This window comes from Delphinus delphis, chromosome 4, assembly GCF_949987515.2.
Source record: "Delphinus delphis chromosome 4, mDelDel1.2, whole genome shotgun sequence".
Taxonomy (NCBI): Eukaryota; Metazoa; Chordata; class Mammalia; order Artiodactyla; family Delphinidae; genus Delphinus; species Delphinus delphis.
In genome coordinates this window covers 55,041,838-55,069,811 of record NC_082686.1, presented here as the reverse complement: position 1 = coordinate 55,069,811, position 27,974 = coordinate 55,041,838, and the positions used below count along the sequence as shown (strand labels likewise).

General features: G+C 39.9%; 2 protein-coding genes across 2 annotated transcripts in view; one reads left to right on the top strand and one right to left on the bottom strand.

Moving 5' to 3' along the window:
* MYH15 (myosin heavy chain 15) overlaps positions 1 to 4,240 on the top strand; it is a 164,212-nt gene extending 159,972 nt beyond the window's left edge. The window contains 1 exon segment of the mRNA XM_069540651.1: positions 3,989 to 4,240. Coding sequence (XP_069396752.1) covers positions 3,989 to 4,240 — 252 coding nt within the window.
* Positions 4,241 to 9,070: 4,830 nt separating this feature from the next.
* HHLA2 (HHLA2 member of B7 family) lies at positions 9,071 to 26,989 on the bottom strand. The gene is made up of 7 exons (XM_060009871.1): positions 26,926 to 26,989; positions 24,979 to 25,329; positions 23,713 to 23,979; positions 15,847 to 16,164; positions 13,161 to 13,289; positions 10,525 to 10,583; positions 9,071 to 9,738 (listed from the first exon to the last, which is right to left on the bottom strand). The coding sequence occupies exons 1-7, from the start codon at positions 26,987 to 26,989 to the stop codon at positions 9,691 to 9,693; spliced, it is 1,236 nt and encodes a 411-aa protein (XP_059865854.1). The 3' UTR covers positions 9,071 to 9,690.
* Between the last annotated feature and the right edge of the window lie 985 nt (positions 26,990 to 27,974).

Genomic DNA, 27,974 nt, shown 5'->3' with positions numbered 1-27,974 from the left:
CTTGCAGAGTTTCTGCTGAGAGATCAGCTGTTAACCTTATGGGGATTCCCTTGTGTGTTATTTGTTGTTTTTCCCTTGCTGCTTTTAATATGCTTTCTTTGTGTTTAATTTTTGACAGTTTGATTAGTATGTGTCTTGGCATATTTCTCCTTGGATATATCCTGTATGGGACTCTCTGTGCTTCCTGGACTTGATTAACTATTTCCTTTCCCATATTAGTGAAGCTTTCAACTATAATCTCTTCAAATATTTTCTCAGTCCCTTTCTTTGTCTCTTCTTCCTCTGGAACCCCTATAATTTGTATGTTGTTGTGTTTAATGTTGTCCCAGAGGTCTCTGAGACTGTCCTCAGTTCTTTTCATTCTTTTTTTTTTATTCTGCTCTGCAGTAGTTATTTCAACTATTTTATCTTCCAGGTCACTTATCCATTCTTCTGCCTCAGTTTTTCTGCTATTGATCCCATCTAGAGTATTTTTAATTTCATTTATTGTGTTGTTCATCATTGTTTGTTTCATCTTTAGTTCTTCTAGGTCCTTGTTAAATGTTTCTTGCATTTTGTCTATTCTATTTCCAAGATTTTGGATCATCTTTACTACCATTATTCTGAATTCTTTTTCAGATAGACTGTCTATTTTCTCTTCATTTGTTAGGTCTGGTGGGTTTTTATCTTGCTCCTTCATCTGTGGTGTGTTTTTCTGTCTTCTAATTTTGCTTATCTTACTGTGTTTGGGGTCTCCTTTTTGAAGGCTGCAGGTTCGTAGCTCCCATTGTTTTTGGTGTCTGTCCCCAGTGGCTAAAGTTGGTTTAGTGGGTTGTGTAGGCTTCCTGGTGGAGGCAACTAGTGCCTGTGTTCTGGTGGATGAGGCTGGATCTTGTCTTTCTGGTGGGCAGGTCCACGTCTGGTGGTGTGTTTTGGGGTGTCTGTGGCCTTACTATGATTTTAGGCAGCCTCTCTGCTAATGGGTGGGGTTGTGTTCCTGTCTTGCTAGTTGTTTGGCATAGGATATCCAGCACTGTAGCTTGCTGGTCATTGAGTGAAGCTGGGTGCTGGTGTTGAGATGGAGATCTCTGGGAGATTTTCGCCATTTGATATTATGTGGAGCAGGGAGGTCTCTTGTTGACCAGTGTCCTGAAGTTGGCTCTCCCACCTCAGAGGGACAGTACTGACTCCTGGCTGCAGCACCAAGAGCCTTTCATCCACACGGCTCAGGATAAAAAGTAGAGAGAAAGAATTAGTAAAGTAGGAAGAAAAAAGAAAGAAAGAAAGGGAGGAAGGAAGGAAGAAAGAAAGAAGGAAGGAAGGAAAGAATAAAGAAAAAAAGGAAGGAGGGAGGGAGGGAGGAAGGAAGGAAAGAAGGAGGGAAGGAAAAAGGAAAGAAAGAAAGAAGGTAAAGTAAAATAAAATAAAATATAATAAAGTTATTAAATTAAAAAATAATTATTAAGAAAAAAAATGGACGGATAGAACCTTAGGACAAATGGTGGAAGCCAAGCTATACAGACAAAATCTCATATAGGAGCATACACATACACACTCACAAAAAGAGGAAAAGTGGAAAAAATCATAAATCTTGCTCTCAAAGTCCACCTCCTCAATTTGGGATGATTCGTTATCTAAAGGAGGGAGGGAGGGAGGGAAGGAAGGAAGGAAGGAAGGAAGAAAGGAAGGAAGGAAGGAAGGAAGGAAGGGTAAAATAAAGTTATTAAAATTAATTATTAAGAAAAAAATTAAAAAGAAAAAACTGACAGATAGAACCCTAGGACAGATGGTGGAAGGAATGCTATGCAGAGAAAATCTCACAAAGAAGTACACACATACACACTCACAAAAAGAGGAAAAGGGGAAAAAATCATAAATCTTGCTCTCAAAGACCTCCTCCTCAATTTGGGATGATTCGTTGTCCTTTCATGTATTCCACAGATGCAGGGTACATCAAGTTGATTGTGGAGCTTTAATCCACTGCTTCTGAGGCTGCTGGGAGAGATTTCCCTTTCTCTTCTTTGTTCTCACAGCTCGCAGGGGCTCAGCTTTGTATTTGGCCCCACCTCCGCATGTAGGTCCCCGGAGGGTGTCTGTTTTTCCGCTCAGACAGGACGGGGTTAAAGTAGCCGCTGTTTCGGGGGCTCTGGCTCACTCAGGCCGGAGGGAGGGAGGGGTACGGTGTGTGGGGCAAGCCTGCGGTGGCAGAGGCCAGCATGATGTTGCACCAGCCTGAGGCACGTCGTGCGTTCTCCCCGGGAAGTTGTCCCTGTATCCCGGGACCCTGGCAGTGGCGGGCTGCACAGGCTCCCCAGAAGGGAGGTGTGGATAGTGACCTGTGCTCGCATACAGGCTTCTTGGTGGCGGCAGCAGCAGCCTTAGCATCTCATGCCCGTCTCTGGGGTCCGCGCTGTCAGCCGCGGCTTGCGCCCGTCTCTGGATCTCCTTTAAGCAGCGCTCTTAATCCCCTCTCCTCGCGCACCGGGAAACAAAGAGGGAAGAGAAAGTCTCTTGCCTCTTCGCCAGCTCCAGACCTTTTCCTGGACTCCCTCCCAGCTAGCCGTGGTGCACTAACCCCTTCAGGCTGTGTTCACGCAGCCAACCCCAGTCCTCTCCCTGCGCTCCGACTGAAGCCGGAGCCTCAGGCCGCAGACCCGCCTGCCCCGGCGGGTGAGCAGACAAGCCTCTCGGGCTGGTGAGTGCCGGTCGGCCCCGATCCTCTGTGCGGGAATCTCCCCGCTTTGCCCTCTGCACCCCTGTTGCTGCGCTCTCCTCTGCGGCTCCGAAGCTTCCCGCCTCCGCCACCCGCAGTCTCCGCCCGCGAAGGGGCTTCCTAGTGTGTGGAAACCTTTCCTCCTTCACAGCTCCCTCCCACTGGTGCAGATCCCGTCCCTATTCTTTTGTCTTTGTTTTTTCTTTTGCCCTACCCAGGTACGTGGGGAGTTTCTTACCTTTTGGGAGGTCTGAGGTCTTCTGCCAGCATTCAGTAGGTGTTCTGTAGGAGTTGTTCCACCTTTAGATGTATTTCTGATGTATCTGTGGGGAGGAAGGTGATCTCTGTGTCGTACTCTTCCGTCATCTTCCCCTCCCCCCCATTTACTTTTGATTAATAGAGATATGTGGCCCTAAGCTAGATGAGCAGCTTGTCAGAGAGGACCAGCTCAGCTTAGTCCGCTCATTCTGTTTTTTCTCATACTAGAATTATTACCTATCGTTAAAATTTGTGCAACTTTTCCCTTCAGGGAGACAGAGCTCTCTTCCTTGACCTTGTGGTTATGCCCAAACATGTGCATTGCAAAAAAATGAGCCAAATAACAGCATGGTATCATGTAAAGATGGAAAATTTTTGGTTGCGTAATCACCCTGAGACCTTCCTCACCCTAGGGCTTTCCTTACTCTAAAACCTTGCTTGAGCATAAATGCAGCCCACAGTTCTTTTATCTGATGCGCCTGGACATAACTGTGGCCAAAACTACCATCTCTTGAAATGTACTTGTCAACCCTGGTTAGTAGCCGTAGCTCCATGGAATGTAATTGATAAGCACCATATATAATGGCTTATGCCTAATAATAATATATCTTGAAGGGTTTTGAATTGATTATTTAAATGCTTTGGGCTAAAATAGTGCTATGTCTAATAATTACCTGTTGACCCTTATAATTGTAAAGACAAGCTCCCTCTACCCAGAATAGGATGTTAAACTGATTACAAAACAAATAACTGTGGTTAATCTATCACATACCAAATCTGTGAAAGCTGGACTACATCCAGTTTGTGGAAAGTGCTGACCATGTTCTAAATTTCCAGGGAACAACAGTTATAAAATGGATCTGGTGCCTGCTAGGAATCTGAATCCATATATATCATACCAATATATGATATTCCATTCAATACTCAGAAGTTTAGATTCCTTTCACACATTTTTCAACTTTCTAACGTCAGAGAAGAACAAAAATATGACTAGTAGGCTCAGGGATTCCTTTTTTTTTTCATTTTTTATTTTTACAGGAAGCAGAAGCTAGTCCATAACTTTCCAAGTATAAGAAGCAGCAACATGAGTAGAATGAAGCTAAGTAAAGGGCAGAGATAGCCGAATCTCAAGTTAATAAGCTCAAGATTAAAGCAAAAGAGTTTGGGGAAAAGGTACGTCAGATATTCAGCTCTGCTCTAACTTTTAAAGCATTTGTGTTTCAGGTTCATGTCATCACATGGAAATTTCTTGTTTCTCTCTTAAAGGCTTTTAAAAAACTACATCAATAAACAGGTTCTGGGGCTTCCCTGGTGGCGCAGTGGTTGAGAGTCTGCCTGCCGATGCAGGGGACGTGGGTTTGTGCCCCGGTCCGGGAAGATCCCACATGCCACGGAGTGGCTGGGCCCGTGAGCCGTGGCCACTGAGCCTGCGCGTCTGGAGCCTGTGCTCCGCAACAGGAGAGGCCACAGCAGTGAGAGGCCCGCGTACCGCAAAAAAAAAACAAAAACAAAAAAACAACTGGTTCTGACAAAATTTTCCTATATTTATTAATTCTACTTGTCCAGGGAGTATGAAGCACTAAGCATTTGAGTGGGATGCACACTGTATTTACGATTCTCAAATGCTTAATTCTAGGTTAATGTGCAGGCTCTGAGCTCCAGGGCCTAGATTCATGTGGGTAGAACCGTCAGAAGTCCAGGGAGCAAAGATGATTAAAGAAGCACAGATGGATCTGCTTGAAATTCTAAGTGAACTCCTTCTATTGTGGGCAAGTATGTGACTTTGTATCATATTGATATGGAGACCCCAGGGGGACACGTTTAAAATTGAGGCCATGGGGCTTCCCCAGTGGCGCAGTGGTTGAGAGTCCTCCTGCCGATTCAGGGGACACGGGTTCGTGCCCCGGCCCGGGAGGATCCCACATGCCACAGAGTGGCTGGGCCCATGAGCCATGGCCGCTGAGCCTGTGCGTCCGGAGCCTGTGCTCCGCAACGGGAGAGGCCACAACAGTGAGAGGCCCGCGTACAGCAAAAAAAAAAAAAAAAAAAAAAAAAAATTGAGGCCATGAATGAGAACAAATGCAAGAGTCCTGCTTTTTAGCTATCTTCCCTAAAACAGAGAAAGGGACTGTCTACATCTCTGGTCCACCAAACTTTAGTTCTGATCCAATAGTAGGGGCCAGTGCCCTAATTTTCCTGGTAAAGTGATAGAGTGACAGCACTAAACTGTAGGCTTGGCAGCGTCATTATCTTAGTCTGTTCAGGCTGCCATAACAGAATACCAGAGACTGAATGGCTTACAAACTACAAATATTTCTCATGGTTCTGGAGGCTGGGAAGTCCAAGGTCATGGTGCTGGCGGATTTGGTATCTGGTGAGGGCCACTTCCCTGTAGACGGCCCTCTTCCCACTGTAACCTCCCATGGTAGAAAGAGAAGGAAGAAGCTCTCTGGGGTCTTTTTTGCATAAGGGCATTAATCCCAGTCACAAGGACTCAACCCTCATGACCTAATCACTTCCCAAAGGCCCCATCTCCTACTACCATCACCATGGGGGTTAGGATTTCAACCTATGAATTTTGTGGGCGGGGACACAAACTTCATATTGTGGCAGTTAGAGTAGCCTAAGCTTCCTCATTGAGATTGTTCCCAGAAACACAGTTTTAAAGTGTGATCTGGCTTTAGAAGGAGAGAATTAAAGGGGGTTGGATACCCTCCACAGAATGCCTACAGAGTACTTAGCACAGGCAACATCATTTCAGTTTTAAAAACATGGTACATGCTTGGTCTTTCTTATTTATTATAAATGAATTACTAATAACCGTTCAAGATAAGTAGATAGGGCAGCCAATAATAAATACTACCTTATGGGAGGGCGAAGGATCTCTTTTGAAGAAGAGACTGGTTGGTTATATTGAATATATTTGGATCCAAATATGAGAAATATGAGACATTTGCAGACTCCAGAAGTTTCCTATCGATGAGCAAGTAGTTGTCTCAGGGATAAGGCCTATATGGAGAGATCCAGTTAAGTGGTTTGAACTCTGGCCTCAGTTTGAGAAGTGTTATGGCCTCAGATTGGGGTCTTCTGTGCAGAACCTGCCCAGCAACCCCACGTAATGGATTTGTTTAGGGAAATACTTCACACGTGCGGCAATTGCACTCAGCTGCAGGAGGTCGAAGGGCCTCGGAAACAGATGTAATGCATTCGACTTTGTCACGATTATTTCCAACAAAGAATAAAATGAGTGAAGCAGAAATTGCTTCTGAGAGGCCAGAGATGAATAGGAAAATCGTCCTTGGCAGTGCAATGACTAACTGTTTTCCATTCACAGGAGGGGAGCCTGAAATTCCTTCAACTGTCATAAACCAAAGGAAAAGGTTTTCTCATAGAACTGTGCATCAGGTCTGTGGAGCAAATCGGTGATGTGGCTAGTGTCTCCCTCATGGGGTCTTCTATAGAGGGCGCTGCCTTCGCTGGCAATGCAAGGCGTGCAAAAAATTGAGTGACCGAGCACACCCTTGCGGTGAATTACCGGTGTCTGCTTTCTCTCATGCAGATAATTGCCTCAATTCCCTGCCTCCCTTTGAAGCTAATGAAGAGTTGGCTAAGTCCTGCTTACGTCTGGAAAGCACTGGGTTTTGTTCTTGGTATGCGTTGCACTAATGAAAGTCACAGGAATCTCACAGAACACGCTGATATTCTGTTTTTCAGGTTCATGAAGAATGACCAGTCCTTGTTTATAAAGGACAGAGGCTGGAGAAGTACAAGGAGGTACTGTTTTATGGCCAGAAACTTAAGTTGCATTTGAAACATACACTTAATTTTTTTACTGAAGTATAGTTGATTTACAACGTTATATTAGTTTCAGGTGTACAACACAGTGAGTCGACATTTGTAAATTATACTCCATTTAAAGTTATTATAAAATGTTGGTTATATTCCTTGTGCTGTACATTGCATCCTTGTGCCTCATTTATTTTATACCTAGTAGTTTGTACCTCTTAATCCCCTTCCCCTCCCTCTACTCCTCCCGCTACTGGTGACCACTAGTTTGTTCTCTGTATCTATAAGTCTCTGTTTTGATATATCCACTCATTTGTGAAACAGACATTTTAAAAAACATGTTTATGCTGTGTCAAAAGTAGTTTAAACAAGGTGATCAGAAAATGAAATAATAAAAGGGAATATTGTTGCTTCCAAGTGTAGTGGGGAGTTTTTTGATTTTTTTTTTAACTTTCCTCAGAGGCAAGTAAACATTTCCCATGAAAAATTAAATAGATGCAAGAATCTTTTAAATTCTGATGTTAAAAAAATACTTTGTCCATATTGCTTCTTAATGAGTAATATTCACAGAAGACATGAGCTATGTTATGGTCCACGGGGACTAAGGCATATTGGTAAATGGTTATTACTGAAGTTAGTGAACTCTGCTGGCCTTATTTCTACATCCGTGAGTCTATATTTTTAGCCACTAATGGTGGGAGACAACAGGCTTTTCTTAGCATTCTATAGTGATTTACATATAGTCATAGTTGGTCATTTTGCACTTGTAGGTAAAACCCTCCTGCTGGACAACCATGTAGGCTACATACTTGTGCAATACTGAAACAACACCCACTCAAGATGTTCAGATCAGTGATAGCTGGTATGCTGTCTTTGTATTGTACCAGTTTGGCTAAGCTGGAGGTACGTTTCCTGTGTGGTTCTGGATTGAAGTTGGTCACAAGAGAAATATGCACCAGATTTGAGAGGAAGAAGTGAAGGAACAGCTGGGTTCTTTCTGTGCTCATAAGGTCATTGTATGGCCCCAGGCACAGTGATAGCTGGCAACTATTACTCCAGGCTAAAAAGGTGAGTTAGCTGGGATGGGCCACAGCTCTGTGGACCCGCAGCTCTCTCAGCTCCTGTCAGAATCCTCGCCCGGCAGGTATGCAGCTCCATGGCAATGGGCGCCAGCTTATCATCTTACAGGTCACTCACAGTGTTGACCTTGGAGGCCCTGAGAGACTGCATGGGGTCCAGTTTGTTCTTATAAATTCCAGTCCATCCTCAGTCCGTGTCCAGCTGTCCTTCCTGACCGCTGGCACAACTGACCAACAGCGACCTCAGGCCCAGCACCAGATGCAGAGGGGACAGCCTGGTGCAGACTTCTTCACCCGTGTCCACAGTTCTATAATGTTGAATCTCTATAATAAATCCTTATTCTGTCGTTCTCAGCAGTCTGCCTCTCTGATCCAACCTGCTTCACACAGGTGGCTCTAAGATTAATTCAGGGACCCAGCGGCGTTGAAGGACACAGAGTCCTTCTTGTCCACCATCCTCAATGTGTTGGCTTTGGTCTTTAAATTTATCACCCTCATCACCGTAAGTAGACTAGAGCAATTCTGAGCACTTTCTCCTCACCAAGTGTCTTATGTGCTTTTTTCTAAAGTTTTTCTTTAAGCGTCCTTAATACTTTACCGTTTGTGATGAACACTGGTCACAACATTGTAGCAAATACCTGAAGTCAACAGAGCTATGTGCAAAGTAGGAGATTGTGAAAGAAGTCCAGCTGATAAAGAAAATTGGATCAGGTAGTATTTTTTGTTGTTAACATCTTTATTGGGGTATGATTGCTTTACAATCGTGTGTTAGTTTCTGCTTTATAACAAAGTGAATCAGTTATACATATGTTCCCATATCTCTTCCCTCTTGTGTCTCCCTCCCTCCCACCCTCCCTATCCCACCCCTCCAGGCGGTCACAAAGCCCCGAGCTGATCTCCCTGTGCTGTGCGGCTGCTTCCCACTAGCTATCTATTTTATATTTGGTAGTGTATATATGTCCATGCCTCTCTCTCGATCAGATAGTATTAATACACAATTGAGGATTGGTTTTCTCCTGTAAGCTATACGGTTAAAAACTTGAATAAGTTAACAAAAGTCTTGGTTTGGCTTTCTTTCTTTTATATTGATGATGAAATTGAGAACAGATCATCTAGTCAGCTGAATTATCCATTCTCTCCTTGCATAAAATTTATGAAAATCTAAATTTATTAGAAATCTGATTAACAATATGACAACTGAGCCAAAAGAGTAAATCAAATTATCTTCATAACTAGGGTCACTCGGCTATGCAAACCCTGGTGTTGAAGGGTACAACCCAACCCCAGAGATGTCAATTCTTGAGTTGATAGGGCCCTTTGCACCCTGGGTAGTCTTAGAGATACTGACATTCTTACTCTTTGGGGCTCCTAAGACTCACCATACTAAATCTAGTTGATTAAACTGATATTAACCATTCATATAAAACTAGAGTACAATACTTTAGCAAATCCATTGCCTGTTTTCTAGGCTCTGGTTTTTCACCTTTTCACTATAGTGACTTCTGCTTCTACCACTCACCCATCATTAGTTAATCAGATTTTGAATCATCTCTTAGTGATTCATTTCTTCTGAGTTCTTGGAGGAAACCTCACTGTAGCCTCCTGGGCTGATTGCAGCAGGAATGTAAATGAATGGGATAGTTCTTTTCCAAGCTGAACTGGAACCCTTGGCATCCAGGCATTTATAATCTTGATGCATGTAGGGGGGTCAATGAATGATTCTTAGGGCGTGAGAAAGAAGGTAATTATTCTCTTTCCACTATCACAAGTCTTTGCAATGGCAGAATTGTTGGGTCATGACAAGCCATTGCTGGAATCGCAGTGAAGAAAGGGGAGGTGAGATCACTGGATATTAAGGATGTTTGTGCTGTGTTGTCAATTCCTGTCTTCACTTCCTTTACCGGATGAATATTCTGAAAGAGCCTAGAACCAAGAAAAATGGACTCAAAATCACCGTTGTTCATGTCAGAATAACCATTTTTATCTTAAGTATTTAAATGCTGGTAGTGTTTTGTTTTGTTTTTTGGAAGGAGGGAGCTTTAAGCTACTGTTTGCATCTGTAATCCAAGATCCATGAGACAGTTATAAAATAAGTAGTTATGAAGTCTGGGTCTTATCAGTTAATTTTAATTTTCCTGCTAGATGTTCCTGAGATTTTAACAAGTAGAAAAACAAGTTTACCCCACTCTTTACTGTTATTTATTCTGATTAATGGAACTCATAAATAATAAAGGTGTGCAGCAAAAAGGAAGTATGCAATCACGCTATAATTCGTAAGTGAATTATAAGTTCTGAAGGAACCTAGAAGTGGCTGGAAAAGTGTAGAAGGTCAGCAGTCTGAGTCCGGGCAGAAACTATAGTCTGCTTTTCTCTTCTTTATCTGTCTGTATTGCCTTCCACTCCTATGCAATCCCATGTTTCCATCAGAATAATAAGTATATTGGTACATAGTGCCATTTGAAATCATCTTTACAAATAACAGTTGGAGATGATAAGAGCACACACTTATTTAAGCAAGTAGAGCATGTTTAATTACAGTGGGAAAAGCCTAAGTGTATTTTTTTCCCCATTCTATTATCCTGCAATCCCTCCTGCCTTTTTTTCTGTGTAAAAGTCCTGCATGATGATGTTTGAATCAGTCAAAACTTCAGTTACCTTTTACAGTAGCATCCTTATACTATAAATAGTTTGATAAAGGAAATGCCTTACCATGTTTTCTTCTTCAGTACCGTCATGGCTAGATCTCTGATGAGTAGATGGACACCGCTCTACAAGAAAAAACAGAACTTAAAAAAACATGGCTTTGCAAACACCCAAATTCTCCCTTATTCCCTCCTCAGTATAATTATATTATTAGAAGCACGTTAGTTACTCCCCTCTTCAAATCTTTTTTCCAACAAACAGCATTAAAAATGCATTTAATGTACAAATACCTCATCAGAAACAGACAGCAGTAAATTCTTATGGCTGTTTCAGGGTCCTCCAAAGCAGGGATAAAGGCAATTCAACCAGGCCAGCAATTCCTGGCTCTTTAAGATTGTTGGCCTGATTCCTACCAGATATAAACAATGGAAAATAGCCAAGGTGGTGATGGATAGGAAAAAGAGACATAATGTCATTTCTCAAGGAAGGCCTTCCTTCTGGGTCTTGCTAAAATCTAGGATAATTTATACTAAAGGCATTTTAAAACAGAGTAATAGAAAAGGGACTTTAAAAAGAAAACATACAAGCCATGGTCATATGAAACAACAGCCTGGGAACTGGAGGTTTTGTGACTTTTAGTTTAACAGCTTGAAATATATTTTCAGCCCACCTAACTACAGAACTGTGGAATTTCTTTTTATTTTAAGTGGTCAATACCCTAACATGGTTTTTTCTGATATCACCTGACTGCTCCTCCAGAATCAGGATCCATCCTGCTCTCTGCCACGGGAAGCTGACCTGGATGGGTTCTACCTGCAGGGCTTCTCTGCCCTCTGGTTTCCAGTTGGGGTGGAGATCAAAGGGAGGGAAGGGCAAAATCAGGTACTTATTCTAGCTCCTTCCCTATAGTCTATCTGTGTCCTCTGAGTGAAGGTCGCCCTCCTTACAACACAGCTTGTTCCATGACTCTCCTTGCAGGTTTTGGGCACTGCTCTTTCTTCTTGTCCCTTCAAGTTCAGGTTTTCTAGCAAAGTTCTGGGGGAATGCACTATCTTCTGTGCTCCCCTTTGTCCAGTTTTGAGTGTGCCAGGTACTTTGTGTTGGACTTGTGCACACTTCCAATATAGAAACTAAACCATCCTTCTTGAGCAGTATGTAGTGCCCCCTCTCCTATAATTGGAACCTATCTAATCACAAGTATCATCATATTAGGGTTTACATGTGGGGGACAAACTAGACTACCTGCAACCTCCCATCTTTTTCTACTTCTGGCAGCTAAGAGGAGCAACAAGTAAGGGGACTGACCTATTAGTATAAACAATCACAGGGCTACAACTGGTGAAATTCTCACTCACTATCACCCTTAAAATCCTACCTTCAATAATGGTGTCTGCTATATCAAATAACCCTAACTTCAGCGGGGGCAATAGGCAAATATCAATCAAAATAAGGGACATGGGATCTATTTAAACCTCCCAGGACACTCAGAGCTTTCTTGGAGAGATTATGAAAGGAGGGAGAGCTTCTTGGGCCCTAGATCTACCTCTGCCACTGGTTAGCTGGGTCATCTTAGGTGGTGCTTATAAGAGTCTGTTTCACATACCTACTTAGAATTTGTGTTAACTTTCTGGATTCTAGTTTTCTGATCTGTAAAATGTGGAAACAAGTAAATTCAAGCTTTTCATAGATCTAACTCTGTTGATAAAAGCAAAGTCTTTTTAGAAGTCCTGTGACCATGGAATCTTAATGTATCATGTTAAATTACTACAAGTAATTAAACTGCTATAAGTAACACAGTTTTCTAGCAGAAAACTTAGAAAAAAGTTTTTTTAAAAACTTAACAAGGATTAAAATAAAATAGCCAATCAAGGACAATGCTGTTTTGAGCAGTAGCAACTGTAGGCGAAACTCAAAGAAAGCGAAAACAGAACCCAGGGACTTAAGGAAGTCCAGACATAATAGAAGTACCTGGGCAGATGTGTGGTGGAGAGATGTGTAGTACCTCTCTACAAAGGCAAAGAACGTTTTGGCTTCTTTTCAGCTATTTTTCAATGCAAGATAATTCAGATCATCCTGTGTATTATTTTACTGCCATATCTAAATTTTCTCTCTTTAGTAGAAAAAAGAGAAATAAAACAACTTAAATAACACGTGACTTTCAATTCATTTAATCAATTTCCTGTTATTATTAAAATATTCAATGGGGCTTCCCTGGTGGCGCAGCGGTTGGGGTCCGCCTGCCAATGCAGGGGACGCGGGTTCGTGCCCCGGTCCGGGAGGATCCCACATGCCGCGGAGCGGCTGGGCCCGTGGGCCTTGGCCGCTGAGCCTGCACGTCCGGAGCCTGTGCTCCGCGGCGGGAGGGCCACAACAGTGAGAGGCCCGCGTGCCGCCAAAAAAAAAAAAAAAAAAAAAAAAAAAATTCAATGAAAAACTGGCAGTGTGATTCAATGGATGTGCTTGTATATAGCTTGCTGTGTCTCTGACCATTTAACTCAGGATAATTTCCTAGAAGTAAATAGTTAGGTGGAAATGTGGGCACCTTTTAAAGAATTTTTGAAAAAGTTTAAAAACAGCTCTGCAGAAAATTCAGATCTATTTACATGCCTAGCAGCAGTGTAGGTGTGCAGCTGCAGGTGTATGTTTGATACACCTCTACCTGAACACCCAGGCACAAGACCAAATCCTCCATGAGATATTACCTGTGTCGGAAGACATGCATCTTCTTGATTTAACAGCTAGAGTTAACAAAATTGCCACCATGACTGCCACCAATGTTGAAATTATTCCGACAACTGTTCCTTGACTTGCTTCAACAAAAAGTCTATAAGCTGGAAGAAAAGTTACCAGAAAATAAAAGAAAATGTATAGACGGTGAGTAGAGTATATTTACTAATTTTATAACTAGCTATTTCTGCGTTCTGGATGGGAGACAGATTTCATATTAGTGAAAAAACTCTTCCTAGTGAAAAGACCCATTAAAGATATGAACAACAGCCCTGTCTGGACCAGAGTTGTTCATGAGCCTAAATAATAACTCCCAACCTCAATGTGTCTATTGTGGGAAACCTGCCAAAGCTGTGATATTAACCAATTTGGGGCCTAGTGGGGATGAGAGTCAGGAGAGAAAAAGTCTGAAAACTTGAGAGACAATGAGTCTTCTATGTATTTTAAGTCTTTATTGTTTTTTACTGTAATAAGATAATCAACACACTTTTACAAAGGAATAATTATGACTACAAACTAGCCTCAGCCTAGTGTATTCCTTGGGGGATGAAGGGAGGTTGCAGTGTACCCTTGGCTTGGACAAGGCAGGATCCTAGAGGAATACAGATGAGCAGTGCAGAGGGGATGAGAAGAGTTGAGTAGGAGCCATGATCTTGAGTAAAAGGTGACAGGTGACCACCAGGATAACCGATAGTGCTTGGAGCTCCTCAGGAATAACTGGAGGAGCCAGAACTCTTTTCAGCATCTTGGTTGGAACTAGCATTGTTATAATTGGTATTAAAGGAAGTGGGGAACTCAGAAGCCAGAAACTTGGAGACCTTGAGTAACCAAAGTCAGAACCAGCTAATCTTATAATCCACGTTCTACCAAAGAGTAAGGAGCAAGCATTAGAGAACAGAGGTCAAATTCAGGGGGGAAGATAATTATGGCTTTTCTTTAAAATGAACAGCTCTATATAATGGATGTCAGTTTTTATGAATATACTTTTACTTAATGTTTTACAACCAATAAAACATTTATCTCTCCACACATTTGTCATCCTGAAATTCTATACCCACGTAGAGAAGGAGTAATTAAGTAGGAATGTTGACTTCCTAAAGTGTTTTCATAGGCATATTTTTCCTCCTGAAGAAAATTCTGCAATGTATAGCTTCTTACTTTATCCATGACCCTCAGTTCCCCCATCTGTAAAGGGATTTGTCCAAGATCACATATTGATTCAGCAGCAAAATTTAGCAAGAATTATTTAATTTCATTCAATTCAGTGCAACCTTTCTAGAGAAGATCCAGACTCTAGGAATCATAAGCCCCACTATCTGGGCCTCCTTTTCAAATACTGCAGTATTTCCTGGGCAAGGCAGCAAGCAGAAAATTGCAGTTCACTACAGAACAGCAAGTTTCCTTGAAAGAGTGTTTCTCCTGTTCCCTGCCCCGATGGGGTAGTTCCTGCTATAGACCTCTTTCTGGGGGGAAGTATGGGCAAACCCTCTTGCAGTCTCAACTGACCAGTATTTTACTTCAGAATGAGAGGTTCTGAAAAGCTTTTCTTTGACAGAGGTGGAATGGTCATGATGCTTCACTTTGTGTAAACTGAAAATTAGACCTCTAATTAGAAAGATGGGCCAGATGTGGTCTTCAGACTGTTTCTTCCTGATTATTTTTCTAAACTCCAAAATGAATCCAACATTTAAGAAAATAGAATTAAAGCTTAACTGTATTTTATGTAAAAGTGACAGTCCTATTTTGGGGAAAAATAGGAGCTTCATCTGCATCTCAGTTTTCAGTGCCCTCAAAGTAGCAACTCTACAAAGGGAGTGTTATCACTCAGTGTCTTGAAGTTTCTATCTATTTGAAGTTGTCCTTGACCCAAGGACAACTCTGTATTCTTATCTCCAAAACGCACTACATAGAATCTCCAAACCTTCAAATCTGTTATTTCTCCTAATTTTCATAACTATAATGATAAAAATATTTCTAAAACATATGTTCCACTGACTTATATTTTAATAAAGAATAGAAAGAGGAGTGCCGTGGTCTCCCATGATGTCAAGTTGATCACTTAAGGGTAAGGGTGATCAGCCCACCTTGAAAGTCAACTTCATGAGTACACAGTCTATGACTCTATGGATACTGGACTAGAAATATTTTAATTAATGAGTTTTACCAGTTAGCTACCAATAGAGGTAAGAAAAAAATGAGCCGAATCAGGCATACACGTAATGTTTCAAATGCCCTTTGGTAACTGTTTTCACCAGATTCACAGACCATGCTTCCCCAGCATCCAGCAGAGTCCAAATTCTAACTTCCTCCTGTACCTACACAGCTTCAACTCCCCAAACCCAGATCCTGAGGCACAGTGGTAACAGGAACTGAAGATGCTCAGCCCACAGAGTAACAAAACATATAGGTTCCCTCTTCATTTCTGAAGCCCTGAAACCCTAAAAAGGAAATCTTCTGGGAGTAATTTCTTTTTTTTCAATGCAAGACTTGCCTGTGGTTGAAGGAAGGAGATTGTCTTGACTGGAAGTATCCCTGTAAACAGTATTTTCAGAAATTCTATTCAAAGGTATTCTTGAAATGGCAACCTAATTTTCCTGTTTGATGTTCACAATCTCTACTGCTGTACCCGAAACCCATTATGCAACCCTACTTGTAACTTACCTACATACAGTGTTTGGATGGTGAGTAAAGTATATTTGCTTGAAGAAATGTTGCACAGGTATTCTCCACTGTCTGAAAGACGAAGATCCTTCAAAGTCAAAGAGAAGTCATGCAGGCTTATCAGAATTTTGTTCCGTGAAAGTAGGGGTTCATTGATAATTGTTTCTTGTGAGGAGTTCAGAAAGTGAGCCAGGACCAAAGAATTCCCACTGTCCACCCTGGACCAAGTGACCCTGAAATCTTCATTTGGTAGGAAAAAACTGTTTTCAGGTTTACACGAGAGTGAAACATTTTCCCTTTCATTTTTACGAAGGCCATCTAAAAACAGAATAGAAAAGTAAAGATTAATGAAAACAAAATTTTCAAATGAATTTTCTAAGTTACACCTAGAAATATCTTTGAAAATACCTTTTGGAAAGCAATGAGATATTTGTACTGTGGAGTTTATTAAAAGCTTTACTACCACTATTTCAAAGTCTCCCACCAAGGTTAAGCTTAGGCTTCAGGAGACCTAAGCCTGGGCCAGCTAGGGAGGTGACATACCTGGTTTTTAACTCCTACAGCCTGACGGTGATCACTCAAGAATGTTGCTATGGTTATCAGCCTTTTAAACTCAGTGATCTTCCTCTGCTGACCCTGAGTGCTGGAGTTACGTCCTTGTCACTATCTACACCGTGGCAGTCTCTGCTAATTTCATGGTCTCAACCACTTCTTAATCTCTCTTTCAAGACAGAGTCTCTTTTCTTGCACGTAAGAAGTATATTTCTAACTGTGCAGGTAATTCCTCACTGGACCGAGCTCTTAGAACAGGGACTCTGCTGGGTATTCTTAGCTTGTCCCTCCAGAGCTAACTCCATCTTGTCCTTCCTATTCTCTAGTTCTGTCAGCTGGCCTCTATGGACTACCATGAATTGTTCTCCCTGGTTCTAGACATACCTACTTTGCAGTCCACCTGTGCGAGAGTGATGCCAAAGCAAGCCATCTAAAATGCCACTTCCAGTCGCTCCAATATTTCATAACCTTCTTTGGCTCCATACTACCTCCAGGGCTGGCTCAAGCTCCTCAGCAAGATGAAGCCATTTGATCTGGTTTTTGCCTTCTACTCTAGGCTTATCTTTTGATACTTCAGTTTAACCCTCAACCATTTATATTTCCACAAATTCAAGCAATATTTACTCCTCTGTGCTTTTGTGTCTAGTATGTTTTTTGCCTGGAATGCCTATGTTCTCCTGGAATTTCCTACTGCTCTTTTAAAATTCTGCCCTTATGCAACTTCCTTAAGCATATGTTCTGTAAAAACCTGACCCACACCCAACCATGGTGAACAGAATTACTCACTCTCTTTGTATGCTGCATTCCTGGTTTAGTTTTATTTTTACATGTTTGTACTAGATGCTGTGGATCCAGAAGTAAGAGTCCACAGCATCTAGTACACATCCGGTTCTTAAGTTCACAGTCTGAGAGTGACAAAGCTTGGTACATAATAGATCCTCAACAAGACAAAATAACGCTGAGCCTAAGGAACTGTTGGAACTCCAGGATACTCATTTCTGAATAAACATGAGAAATTATGATTTTCCTTAGAAAATATTTGCAATTTAATATTTTCAACCCTTTCCCATGATTCCATTGCTGCCTGGCTGATGAACAGAGAACACTGGCTGCTCACACTATTGACATCATATAAAGGTAGTGAATAGTTCATATTTTTAGTGTCTTCTTGGTGAATATTTTGAGAATTTGAAACTCAGGGGTAGAGGCAGGGCCAAGATGGCAGAGTAGGAGGACCCTAAGCTCACCTCCTCCCACAGACACACTAAAACTACAACTACATATAGAACAACTCTCTCTGAGAATGACCTGAAGACCAGCAGAATGGCTCATCTATAACTAAGGATATAAAGAAAAAAATACACCAAGGTGAATAGGAGGGGAAGAGAAGTGATCTAGTCAGGACCCACACCCATGAGGGAGACCCTGCACTGCTCCAGCTCCACCCCTGTCAAGGCAGTAGTCCTCATATGCCCCAGGAAAAGCCCTGGCCTGTGCCAGACTCCAGCTCTAGCCCCCCTGGCTCCAGCCTGCACCTACCAAGGCTGCACCCCCAGCATGCCCCAGAAGAAGCCCTGGCCTGTGATTGGCTCAGCTCTAGTCCCCACCCCTCACCAAGGCAGCAGCCCCCAACACACCTCAGGAGAAGCCCCAGTCCATACCAGGCTCCAACTCTAGCCCACCCCACCCCCTAGCTCCAGCCCGTGCCAGGGATAGCCCTGGTATGCCCCAGAAAAGTCCCCTCTCCATGCTTGCTTCATATCCAGCTCTCCCACCAAAGCCACTGGGCACACGGAGACTGCATAGGGAGACTCTCACAAAAGGACATACCTTCAAGATTGAGATAGGTAATTGTCTTGCCTAGTTTTATAAACACAAACAGAGAGTTGAACAAATTGAAAAGACAGAGAAATATGTCCCAAATGAAAGAACTACCCTAATGAAATGGAGATAAGTAGTTTACCTGATAAAGAGTTCAAAGCAATGGTCATTAAAATGCTCACCAGGGGCTTCCCTGGTGGCGCAGTGGTTGAGAGTCCACCTGCCGATGCAGGGGATGCGGGTTTGTGCCCCGGTTCGGGAGGATCCCACGTGCCGTGAAGCGGCTGGGCTCGTGAGCCATGGCCGCTGGGCCTGTGCGTTCGGAGCCTGTGCTCCGCAAAGGGAGAGGCAGCAACAGTGAGAGGCCCGAGTACGGCAAAAAAAAAAAAAAAACACAACAAAAAATGCTCACCAAACTCAATAAAAGAACAGAGGAACACAGTAAGAACTTCAACAAAGAATTAGAAAATATAAAAAAGAGCTGAAGAATACAATAACTGAAATGAAAATTGGAATCAAGAGCAGATTAGGTAATACAGAAGAATGCATAAGTGACCTGGAAGATAGAATAGTGGAAACCACCCAATCAGAACAACAAAAAAGAAAAAATACATTTTTAAAATGAGGATAGTTTAAGGGGACCTCTGGGACAACATCAAGCATACTAACATTCATATTATAGGTGTTCCAGAAGGAGAAGAGAGAAAGGGGTAGAAAACATATTTGATGAAATAATGGCTAAAAATTCCCCTAATCTGAAGAAGGAAAAAGATATTCAGGTCCAGGAATCTCAAAGAGTCCCAAACAAGATGAACCCAAAGAGATCTACACCAACATATCATAATCGAAATGGCAAAAGTTAAAGACAAAAAAATTTTCAAGGCAGCAAGAGAAAAACAAAGAGTCACATAAAAGGGAACTCTTATAAGACCATCAGCTAATTTTTCAGCAGAAACTTTGCAGTCTAGAAGGGAGTGATATGATAGATTTAAAATTCTGAAAGGGGAAAAACCCTACAACCTAGGTTACTCTACCAAGGAAGGTTATCATTCAGAATTGAAGAAGAAATAGTTTCCCAGATAAGCAAATGATCTTAAATGACACATTAGACTAAATGGACTTAATAGATAACTAGAAACCGTTCCATACAAAAAAACATCAGAATATACATTCTTTTCAACTTCACATGGAACATTCTCCAGGATAGGTCACAATGCTAGGTTATAAAACAAGTCTCAATAAATTTAAGAAGACTGAAATCATGTCAAGCATCTTTTCTGACTACAATAGTATAAAGCTAGAAATCAATTATGGAAAACTGGAAATAGCACAAACGTGGAGACTAAACAATATGCTACTAAAAAACAAAGTGTTGATGAAGAAATAAAAGAGGAAATCAAAAAACACCTTGAGACAAATGAAAATAGAAACACAATGTTCCAAAATCTATGGGATGCATCACAAGCAATTCTAAGAGGGAAGTATATCACGATACTGGCCCACCTCAAGAAACAAGAAAAATCTCAAATGACGTATCTTTTCTAAAGGATATAGAAAAAGAAAAATGAATAAAGACCAAAGCTAGTATAGAAATGAAATACCAAAGGTCAGAGTGAAAATAAACGAAGTAGAGACCAAAAAACAATAGAAAAGATCAATGAAACTAAGAGCTGTTTCTTTGAAAAGATAAACAAAATTGGAAAAACCTTTAGCCAGACTCATCAAGAAAAAAAGATGTGCTAAATAAATAAAATTAGAAAGAGGAGAAGTTACAACCAATATCACAGAAATACAATCATCAGAGAATACTATAAACAGTTATACATCAACAAATAGGACAACCTGGAAGAAATGGATAAGCTCCTAGAAACTTATACTCTTCCAGGACTAATTTAGGAGGAAATAGAAAAGCTGAACAGACTGATTTCTAGTAATGAAACTGAATCAGTACTAAAAAAATTCCAACAAACAAAAGTCCAGGATGAAATGGCTTCACAGGAGAATTCTACCAAATATTTAAAGAAGAGTTAATATCTATCCTTCTCAAACTATTCCAAAAAATTGAAGAGGAGAGAACACTTCCAAACACATTCTACAATGCCACATTACCCTGATACCAAACCAATCAAAGACACTACAAGAAATGAAAATTACTGGCCAATATCCCCCAAAAAATTAGATTCAAAAATCGTCAACAAAATATTGTAAGCCAAATTAATTCAACAACACATTAAAAGGATCATATGTTATGATCAAGTATAATTTTTCCCAGGAATGCAAGGATGGTTTAATATCCATCAGTCAATCAATCTGATATACCACATTAATAAAGCAAAGGATAAAAATCACATGATCATCTCAAAAGATGCAGAAAAAGCATTTGACAAAATCCAACAACCACTTATGATAAAAACTCTCAACAAAGTTGGTTTGGAGAGAACATACATTCACATAAAAAGGCCATATATAACAAACCCACAGGTAACATCATACTCAAGGGTGAAAAGCTGAAAGCTTTTCCTCTAAGATCAGGAACAAGACAAGGATGCCACTCTTGCCACTTCTATTTAACATAGTATTGGAAATCCTAGCTACAGCAATCAGACAAGAAAAAAAATAAATAAAAGGCAACCCAAATTAGAAGAAAAGAATCCAAATTGTTGCTATTTGCAGATGACATGATACCATACATAAAAAACCCACAAAATCTCCACCAAAAAGCTATTAGAATAAACAAATTCAATAAATTTGCAGGATACAGAGTCAATGTACAAAAAATCAGTTGGGTTTCTGTACATTAATAAAAAATATCAGAAAGAGAAATTAAGAAAAGTCTTATTTATAATTAAATAAAAAAGAATGAAATATGTAGGAATAAATCTAACCAAGGACATGAAAGACCTGTACTTTGAAAACTGTAAGACACTGATAAAAGAAATTGAAAACAATACAAATAAATGGAAAGCTATTCTGTGTACATGGATTGGAAAAAGTTAACATTGTTAAAACGTCCATACTACCCAAAGCAATCTACAGATCCAATGCAACCTCTATCAAAATACCCATGACATTTTTCACAGAACTAGAACAAATAATTCTAAAGTTTGTGTGGAAACACAAATTATTGATGATTAGTGATTTTTTTTGGCCAAATAGCCAAAAAAATCTTCAGAAAGAAGAAAGCTAGAGTTATCATGCTCCCTGACTTCAAACTACACTACAAAGCTATAGTAATCAAAATAGTATGGTACTGGCACAAAGCTCAGACACATAGATCACTGGAACCGAATAGAGCACCCAGAAATAAACCCATGCACTTATGGTCAATTAATCTACGACAAAGGAGGCAAAAATATACAGTGGAAAAAAGACAGTCTCCTTAATAAGTGGTGTTGTGAAAACTAGACAGCTATATGTAAAAGAATAAAACTAGAATATTTTCTCATACCATATACAAAAATAAACTCACAACAAGTTAAAGACTTAAATGTAGGAACTGAAATCATAAAATTCCTGGAAGAATATATAGGTAGTATGCTCTTTGATATAAGTCTTAACAATACTTTTTTGATCTGTCTCCTCAGGCAAGGGCAACAAAAGCAAAAATAAACAAATGAGACCTAATCAAATTTTAAAACTTTTACACAGGGAAGGAACCCATCAGTGAAACTGAAAGGTGACCTACTGAAAGGTAGAAGATATTTGTAAATGATATAATACCTGGTAAGGGTTTAATATCCAAAACATATAAAGAACTCATACAACTCAATATGAAACAAACAAACAAAAAAAGATCTGATTTTTAAAAATGGGCAGAGGCCTGAGTAGACATTTTCCCAAATAAGACATACAGATGACCAACAGGCACATGAAAAGATGTTCAACATCACTAATCATCAGGGAAATGCAAATCAATGCAACTGCAGTGAGATATCACCTCACACCTGTCAGAATCACTGTTATCAAAAAGACAACAAATAACAAGTGTCGGTGAGGATGTGGAGAAAAGGGAATCCTTGTGCACTGTTGGTGGGAATTTAAATTGGTGCAGTCACTATGGAAAACATGATGGAGGTTCCTCAAAAATTAAAAATAGAACTACCATATGATCCAGGAATTTGACTCCTGCATATTTATCTGAAGGAAAAAAACACACTAATTCAAAAAGATATATGCACCCCAATGTTCATAGCTCATAGAACAATTATTTACAATAGCCAAGATATGTAGGCAACCAAGTGCCCATTGACAGCTGAATGGATAAAGAAGATTTGAGTTACACAGACACACTAAGTAGAATATTACCAAGCCATAAATAAAGAATAAAATCTTGCTATTGTGACAACATGGATGGACCTGGAGGGTATTATAATTAGTAAAATAAGTAGAGAAATAAAGACGAATGCTGTATGTTTTCACTTATATGTGGAATCTAAAAAACAAACATAATAAAACAGAAACAGACTCACAGATACAGAGAACAAACTAGTGGTTACCAGAAGGGAGAGGGATGGGAAGAGAAGCGAAATAGTTAAAGATGATTCAGAGATACAAATTTTCAGTTACAAAATAAATAAGTCACAAAGATGTAATGTCCAGCACAAGGAATATAGTCAATATTTTATAATAACTTTGTATGGTGTGTAATCTATAAAAATATCACTATGTTTTATACCCCAAACTAATATTATTGTAAGTCAACTATACTTCAATAAATTTAAATATTAAAAATAGAAACTCAGGGGAAGAGAAGGCCAAAAAGGAAAGCTAACCTCCACTTTCACCACATAATAGAGATTTACAGAAAAAATTTGCTTTGCTTCTAGTGAAGTATAAAAGAATATTGATAATTTTCCTCAGAATTAGATAAATGGTGCCAAATTAATTTTTCTTCTCCTTAAACTCTTCTTAAACAGTAGCTTATAGATATAGAGACTGGTGAGAGTTTGGGTTTGTTCAAATAAATGAGAGGAAGGAGTAGAGGTGCTGATAAAGATTAATGGGCTAATACTACTTAAGAAGACTAAACAGAAAGAGACTAAACAGAAGCAATACTAATTTCTGTTGGTTGAAAAACTGGCAAGAATCAGAGGTTGTGACCTGCTCAGAAACAAGTATCCTTTCCTTCTCCTCTGATCTTCTAAAGTCCAATGCAAGTAGAAAATTCTATGTAGAAGAACCATAGAGAAATACAGCAATGTTCATGGATGTATTTTCTGCTTTCCATTTCACAATTGTTTTCCTTCAACTCATAAACACCTTGCAAGGTAAGAATTACTTCCATTTTACCAACCAGGAACCAGCGCTCAGAAGTAAAAATGACTGTGTGAGGTAACAGAGCCAGTAATATTAGATCTGGGACTCCAGTCCTGGTCTTCTAACTGCTGCAAATGCATTTCCTTCCTTTGTGTTCTTCTCTTAACTTGTAAATCAAACCCCATTCCCTCCCAATCTCTGACAGCACAGGTACACAGAAAGCCTTGTGGAGCCTACCTTTCATTGTCCATCTCCCTGTCCATGTTTGCTTCAGCAATGTGTTTTCAATAGCACATTGATAAGATGAATTTGATCCTGTAATATTTACTCTACTGTTAATATAAAAAGGACCCAAAGATCCGATTTCTTCCTTATTGTTTTCAGAGATTGGTGTATTATCCACTTCCCATGTGATAATTGGATAAGGATAAACACTTAACACATTGCATATTAAGAAGCTGTTTGTGGTGTTCTTTTCATACTTCATCACAGGTGTGACAAAAGCTATGTGGGAGAAAGAAGGGCACGTGAGGAACTGTCATTAGCTTCTTTTTAGCCCATCTGCGCAGAACACATTATTTTAATACCCATGAAATGAAAAGCTAAGCTTTGCGAGCAAAACTTGGCAGTTTCTGAAAGGAAAAACAGCAAAAACTCTGTAGAACCTTAAGATATAGTCTGGTGATCTACAAGGAAAAAAGAGCATGTATGGATACATAGCAACTAGCAAGCTCAATTCTCTAGAAAGAATTCTAGAAAAAAATCTAATGGCCTCACTGAGCAGTCAAAATGTGGGTGCCAAAGCTGATAAACTAGAGCTCACGCAGCAGTTTGTACTCTTCAGGTACTGACTCAGAGCCTTTTTGATTCTTTGTTTACCCATAATTCTTAGATTTCTGAGTCAAGGTCTGAAGCAGATAAATGGAACAGAGGGAGAAAGAACATGAGCTAGATAAAACAACCCATTAGAAAATGCCCCTCCCAATAAATAAATGATTAGATAAATGAAGTTAATACAAACAGGAGGAAAGCATATAGTATTACAATTAACTTCATTTAGAAAACAGAAAAATGTAATTTAAATCAATTCAATATTTTTAAGCTATCATATTGGCAGAATGTCTTAAGATGGGTAATATTAGGTGTTGATAAGACTTAAGGGGAAAATGTATACTCTTATGCTGCTGGTATAAGTGCCATATTAAAATTTTACTTCTGATACTTTTGTTTCAGACCATTTCCCAGTATTAAATATAAGGATGTTCATCACATTTTTTGTAACGTAAAACACTAGAAATACCTAAATACTTACTAATGGAGGAACGGGTGCATCAATTATAGCATGTCTAAACTATGAGACACTATGCATTAAAAATAATGAGGTAGTTTGTATGTATTATCTTGGAAGGAAGCCCATAGCATATTAAATTAAGAAGAAGGCATTACAGAAAACATGGAATGGTATCATTGTCATGTTTTGTAAAATGGTATATGTACACTTACCTCCCACTTTTAGTACCACTTTGTTTATGATTTTTCCAAGTGATGTTCCCACGTAGCATATGTAAGTTCCTTCATCCTGAAGCTTTAATCTTTTGAAAGATAGGGAGGCATTTCCATTGTGAATTTCATCAAGGAAGAGGGATGTCCTATTTACATATCTGGGATCTTGCTTTTCCAACTGGTCACTGTTTTTGTAGTATGAGTAAACATAGTTATCTTGATTCTTCCAGTGAACTACAACATCGGGCCCACTCTCAAATGAGCAAGGGAGAATTACATCTTCATCAAGTCTTCCAATGACTGTTTGCTCACTCATAGGAATATGACTTATGGAAGCTAAAAAGAACGTATCTAAAAACAAGAGCAGTTATGAAGAGAATTAGTGATGGGTGCTTATCAAGCGTTATACCAGGACTACCTAGAAGAACTATCCTAGGTCAGCAGCCTGATCATTAACAGACCACATCATCTATCAAGAACACTTGCTAGTCTAATTACTAGAAACAAGCCATGAAGCTCTATGTTTGAGTGTCTGAAATTTCAATCGAGTATCTGTTGTATTAAATGTAACCATGAGAATTGACAACAGCATAAAGCATAGGAACTTTGTTCCATGCTTGATCAATAGTCTCATCTCTCCTCTGATCCTGGCCTGCTACAGTTGCTGGAAATTATGTATGTTATATAAATTAAAGATTCCTGTTGATTTTTATTTCCTGAACACATTCATTTTTAACACCTACTATAACAATAACAAATTAGTTTATCCAGCTAGCTGGAGCTAGCAGGCCCTAAAAGAATAGAATAAACTTAACTTGGCTGGGTTAGGAAATATTTGGAGCATGTAGAAGACAATGCTGCATTAAGGGGTCTGTTGGGAATATGTAGACATTAGTTTCAAGAAAGGGTGCACATAAGAGGAGGAGTCCAAAAGGGGAAATGAAGTGATTCATTTATTTTGGCTTTAAGACAACTCTCAGGATATACTATGAGTCCATCAAAATATAGTTAAGGAATATTATTCTGGATATAAATGTAGAGGTCCAATCCTCCTAATATATATGTTTGTATATGTGTGTGTGTGTGTGTATATATATATATATATATATATATATATATATATATATATATATATATATATATATATATATTTACTGTCAACTTCAGAAGGTGATTTTAAAAAGCAAATGGACTCATCACAATCAGGTTTTTGCAAAGAAAATCTACTTACCCATTTCATAATCACTGAAGGCAGTATCCAGATTTTTTAACCAATTCACAAAACATTTTAGTAGATCATATGCCCTATCTATGAATTCTGTGATATTTGCACTGGAAAGGACCTTATCTTACGGACAATGGACTAAACTCCTTTGACCTTGCTCAAAGCTACCCTAGATGGGATAATCGGGTGTTCATATGGCCTTGTCACAAAGTCTTTTTCCTCTGCCCCCTCCTCTGAGGCTCTTTCCACTCTATGTCCCACTTTGCCTTAGAGAGATTTAGTCTATCTCTGTACCAAGTGCTAGAGGAATGTGGCATCAAGCTGAGAAGAAAGACATGGAAAGGTGGGAAAGAAAAGGAGTGTTTTTGTCGACCTCCCTAATTGCTCTACTAAACACCTCTAATATTTCATTGGATAATTTAAAATGCCTGCCACAGGGCCTAGCAAAGCTGATAACGCCTTTTGTCAAGTGTCAAGTAAGTACCAAGCTTACACTTAAAAAAAAAAAAACCAAATCAACCAATCAATCAAACTTGCCTTTCTAGTGATTTTATATTTGGTAGCAGATAACAGATTAGAAAGAACCTTAGAGTAGATAGAAGAAAAGTTAGAAAAGTTGATAAGCTATGGCTACAGAGGAAACAGCTCCCTTGCCTTGTGGCTCATGTTCCTATCTAATGATACAAACAACTGACACTTGGGTGTATTATAAAGATGCTTACCTTGAGATCCACATAGAGATGGTATAAGAATGAAGATGAAAGACAGAGCTGCCTGTGCCTTCATGTCACGTGGAGGTCGTATTAGTTATACTATCAAAGAGAAGCAAAATATACAAGTTACAGATTTTAAGTACAAACAGGAATTGGAAAAGAAAGAATTAAAGTGTCTGCCTATAGGAGATTCATTAAATTAACTATGGTACATTCACACAAATAATTCTTCTGCAACCATTAAAGATAATACTGTAAAATATGGGTCAATGGCATCAAAAGAAGCTCTTAATGTTACAGGAGAAAAATCAGATTACAATGCTACTTTTAAGAAGCATGGTCCCTTTTTAAAAGCACACACATTTCTGCACATAGGAGGCTGACATGACATATCACTAAATTTACAGAAGGATGTTAACTCTGAAGAACAGGTTTCACATCTAAAGCAGTACCTGTTACATAACAGGTATTGAAAAATGGCTGTTGAATGAATAAAGATTTGGTATACGTTAAATAGTGGTTCTCTGGATAATAGTTTTTGTCGGTTATTTTTAAAGCTTTCTACAGTGGACATGTATTGCTTTTCTAGGAAATATACTAAAAATAAATTCAATTAAATATTAAATGCCAAGGCTTCCGGGAAGATGGCGGAAGAGTAAGACGCAGAGATCACCTTCCTACCCACAGATACACCAGAAATACATCTACACGTGAAACAACTCCTACAGAACACCTACTGAACGCTGGCAGAAGACCTCAGACCTCCCAAAAGGCAAGAAAACCCCCACGTACCTGGGTAGGGCAAAAGAAAAAAAGAATAAACAGAGACAAAAGGATAGGGACAGGACCTGCACCAGTGGGAGAGAGCTGTGAAGGAGGAAAGGTTTCCACACACTAGGATGCCCCTTCGTGGGCGGAGACTGCAGGTGGCGGAGGGGGAAAGCTTTGGCGCCGCTGAGGAGTGCACAGCAACAGGGGTGCGGAGGGCAAAGCGGGGAGATTCCCGCACAGAGGATAAGGACCGACCAACACTCACCAGCCCGAGAGGCTTGTCTGCT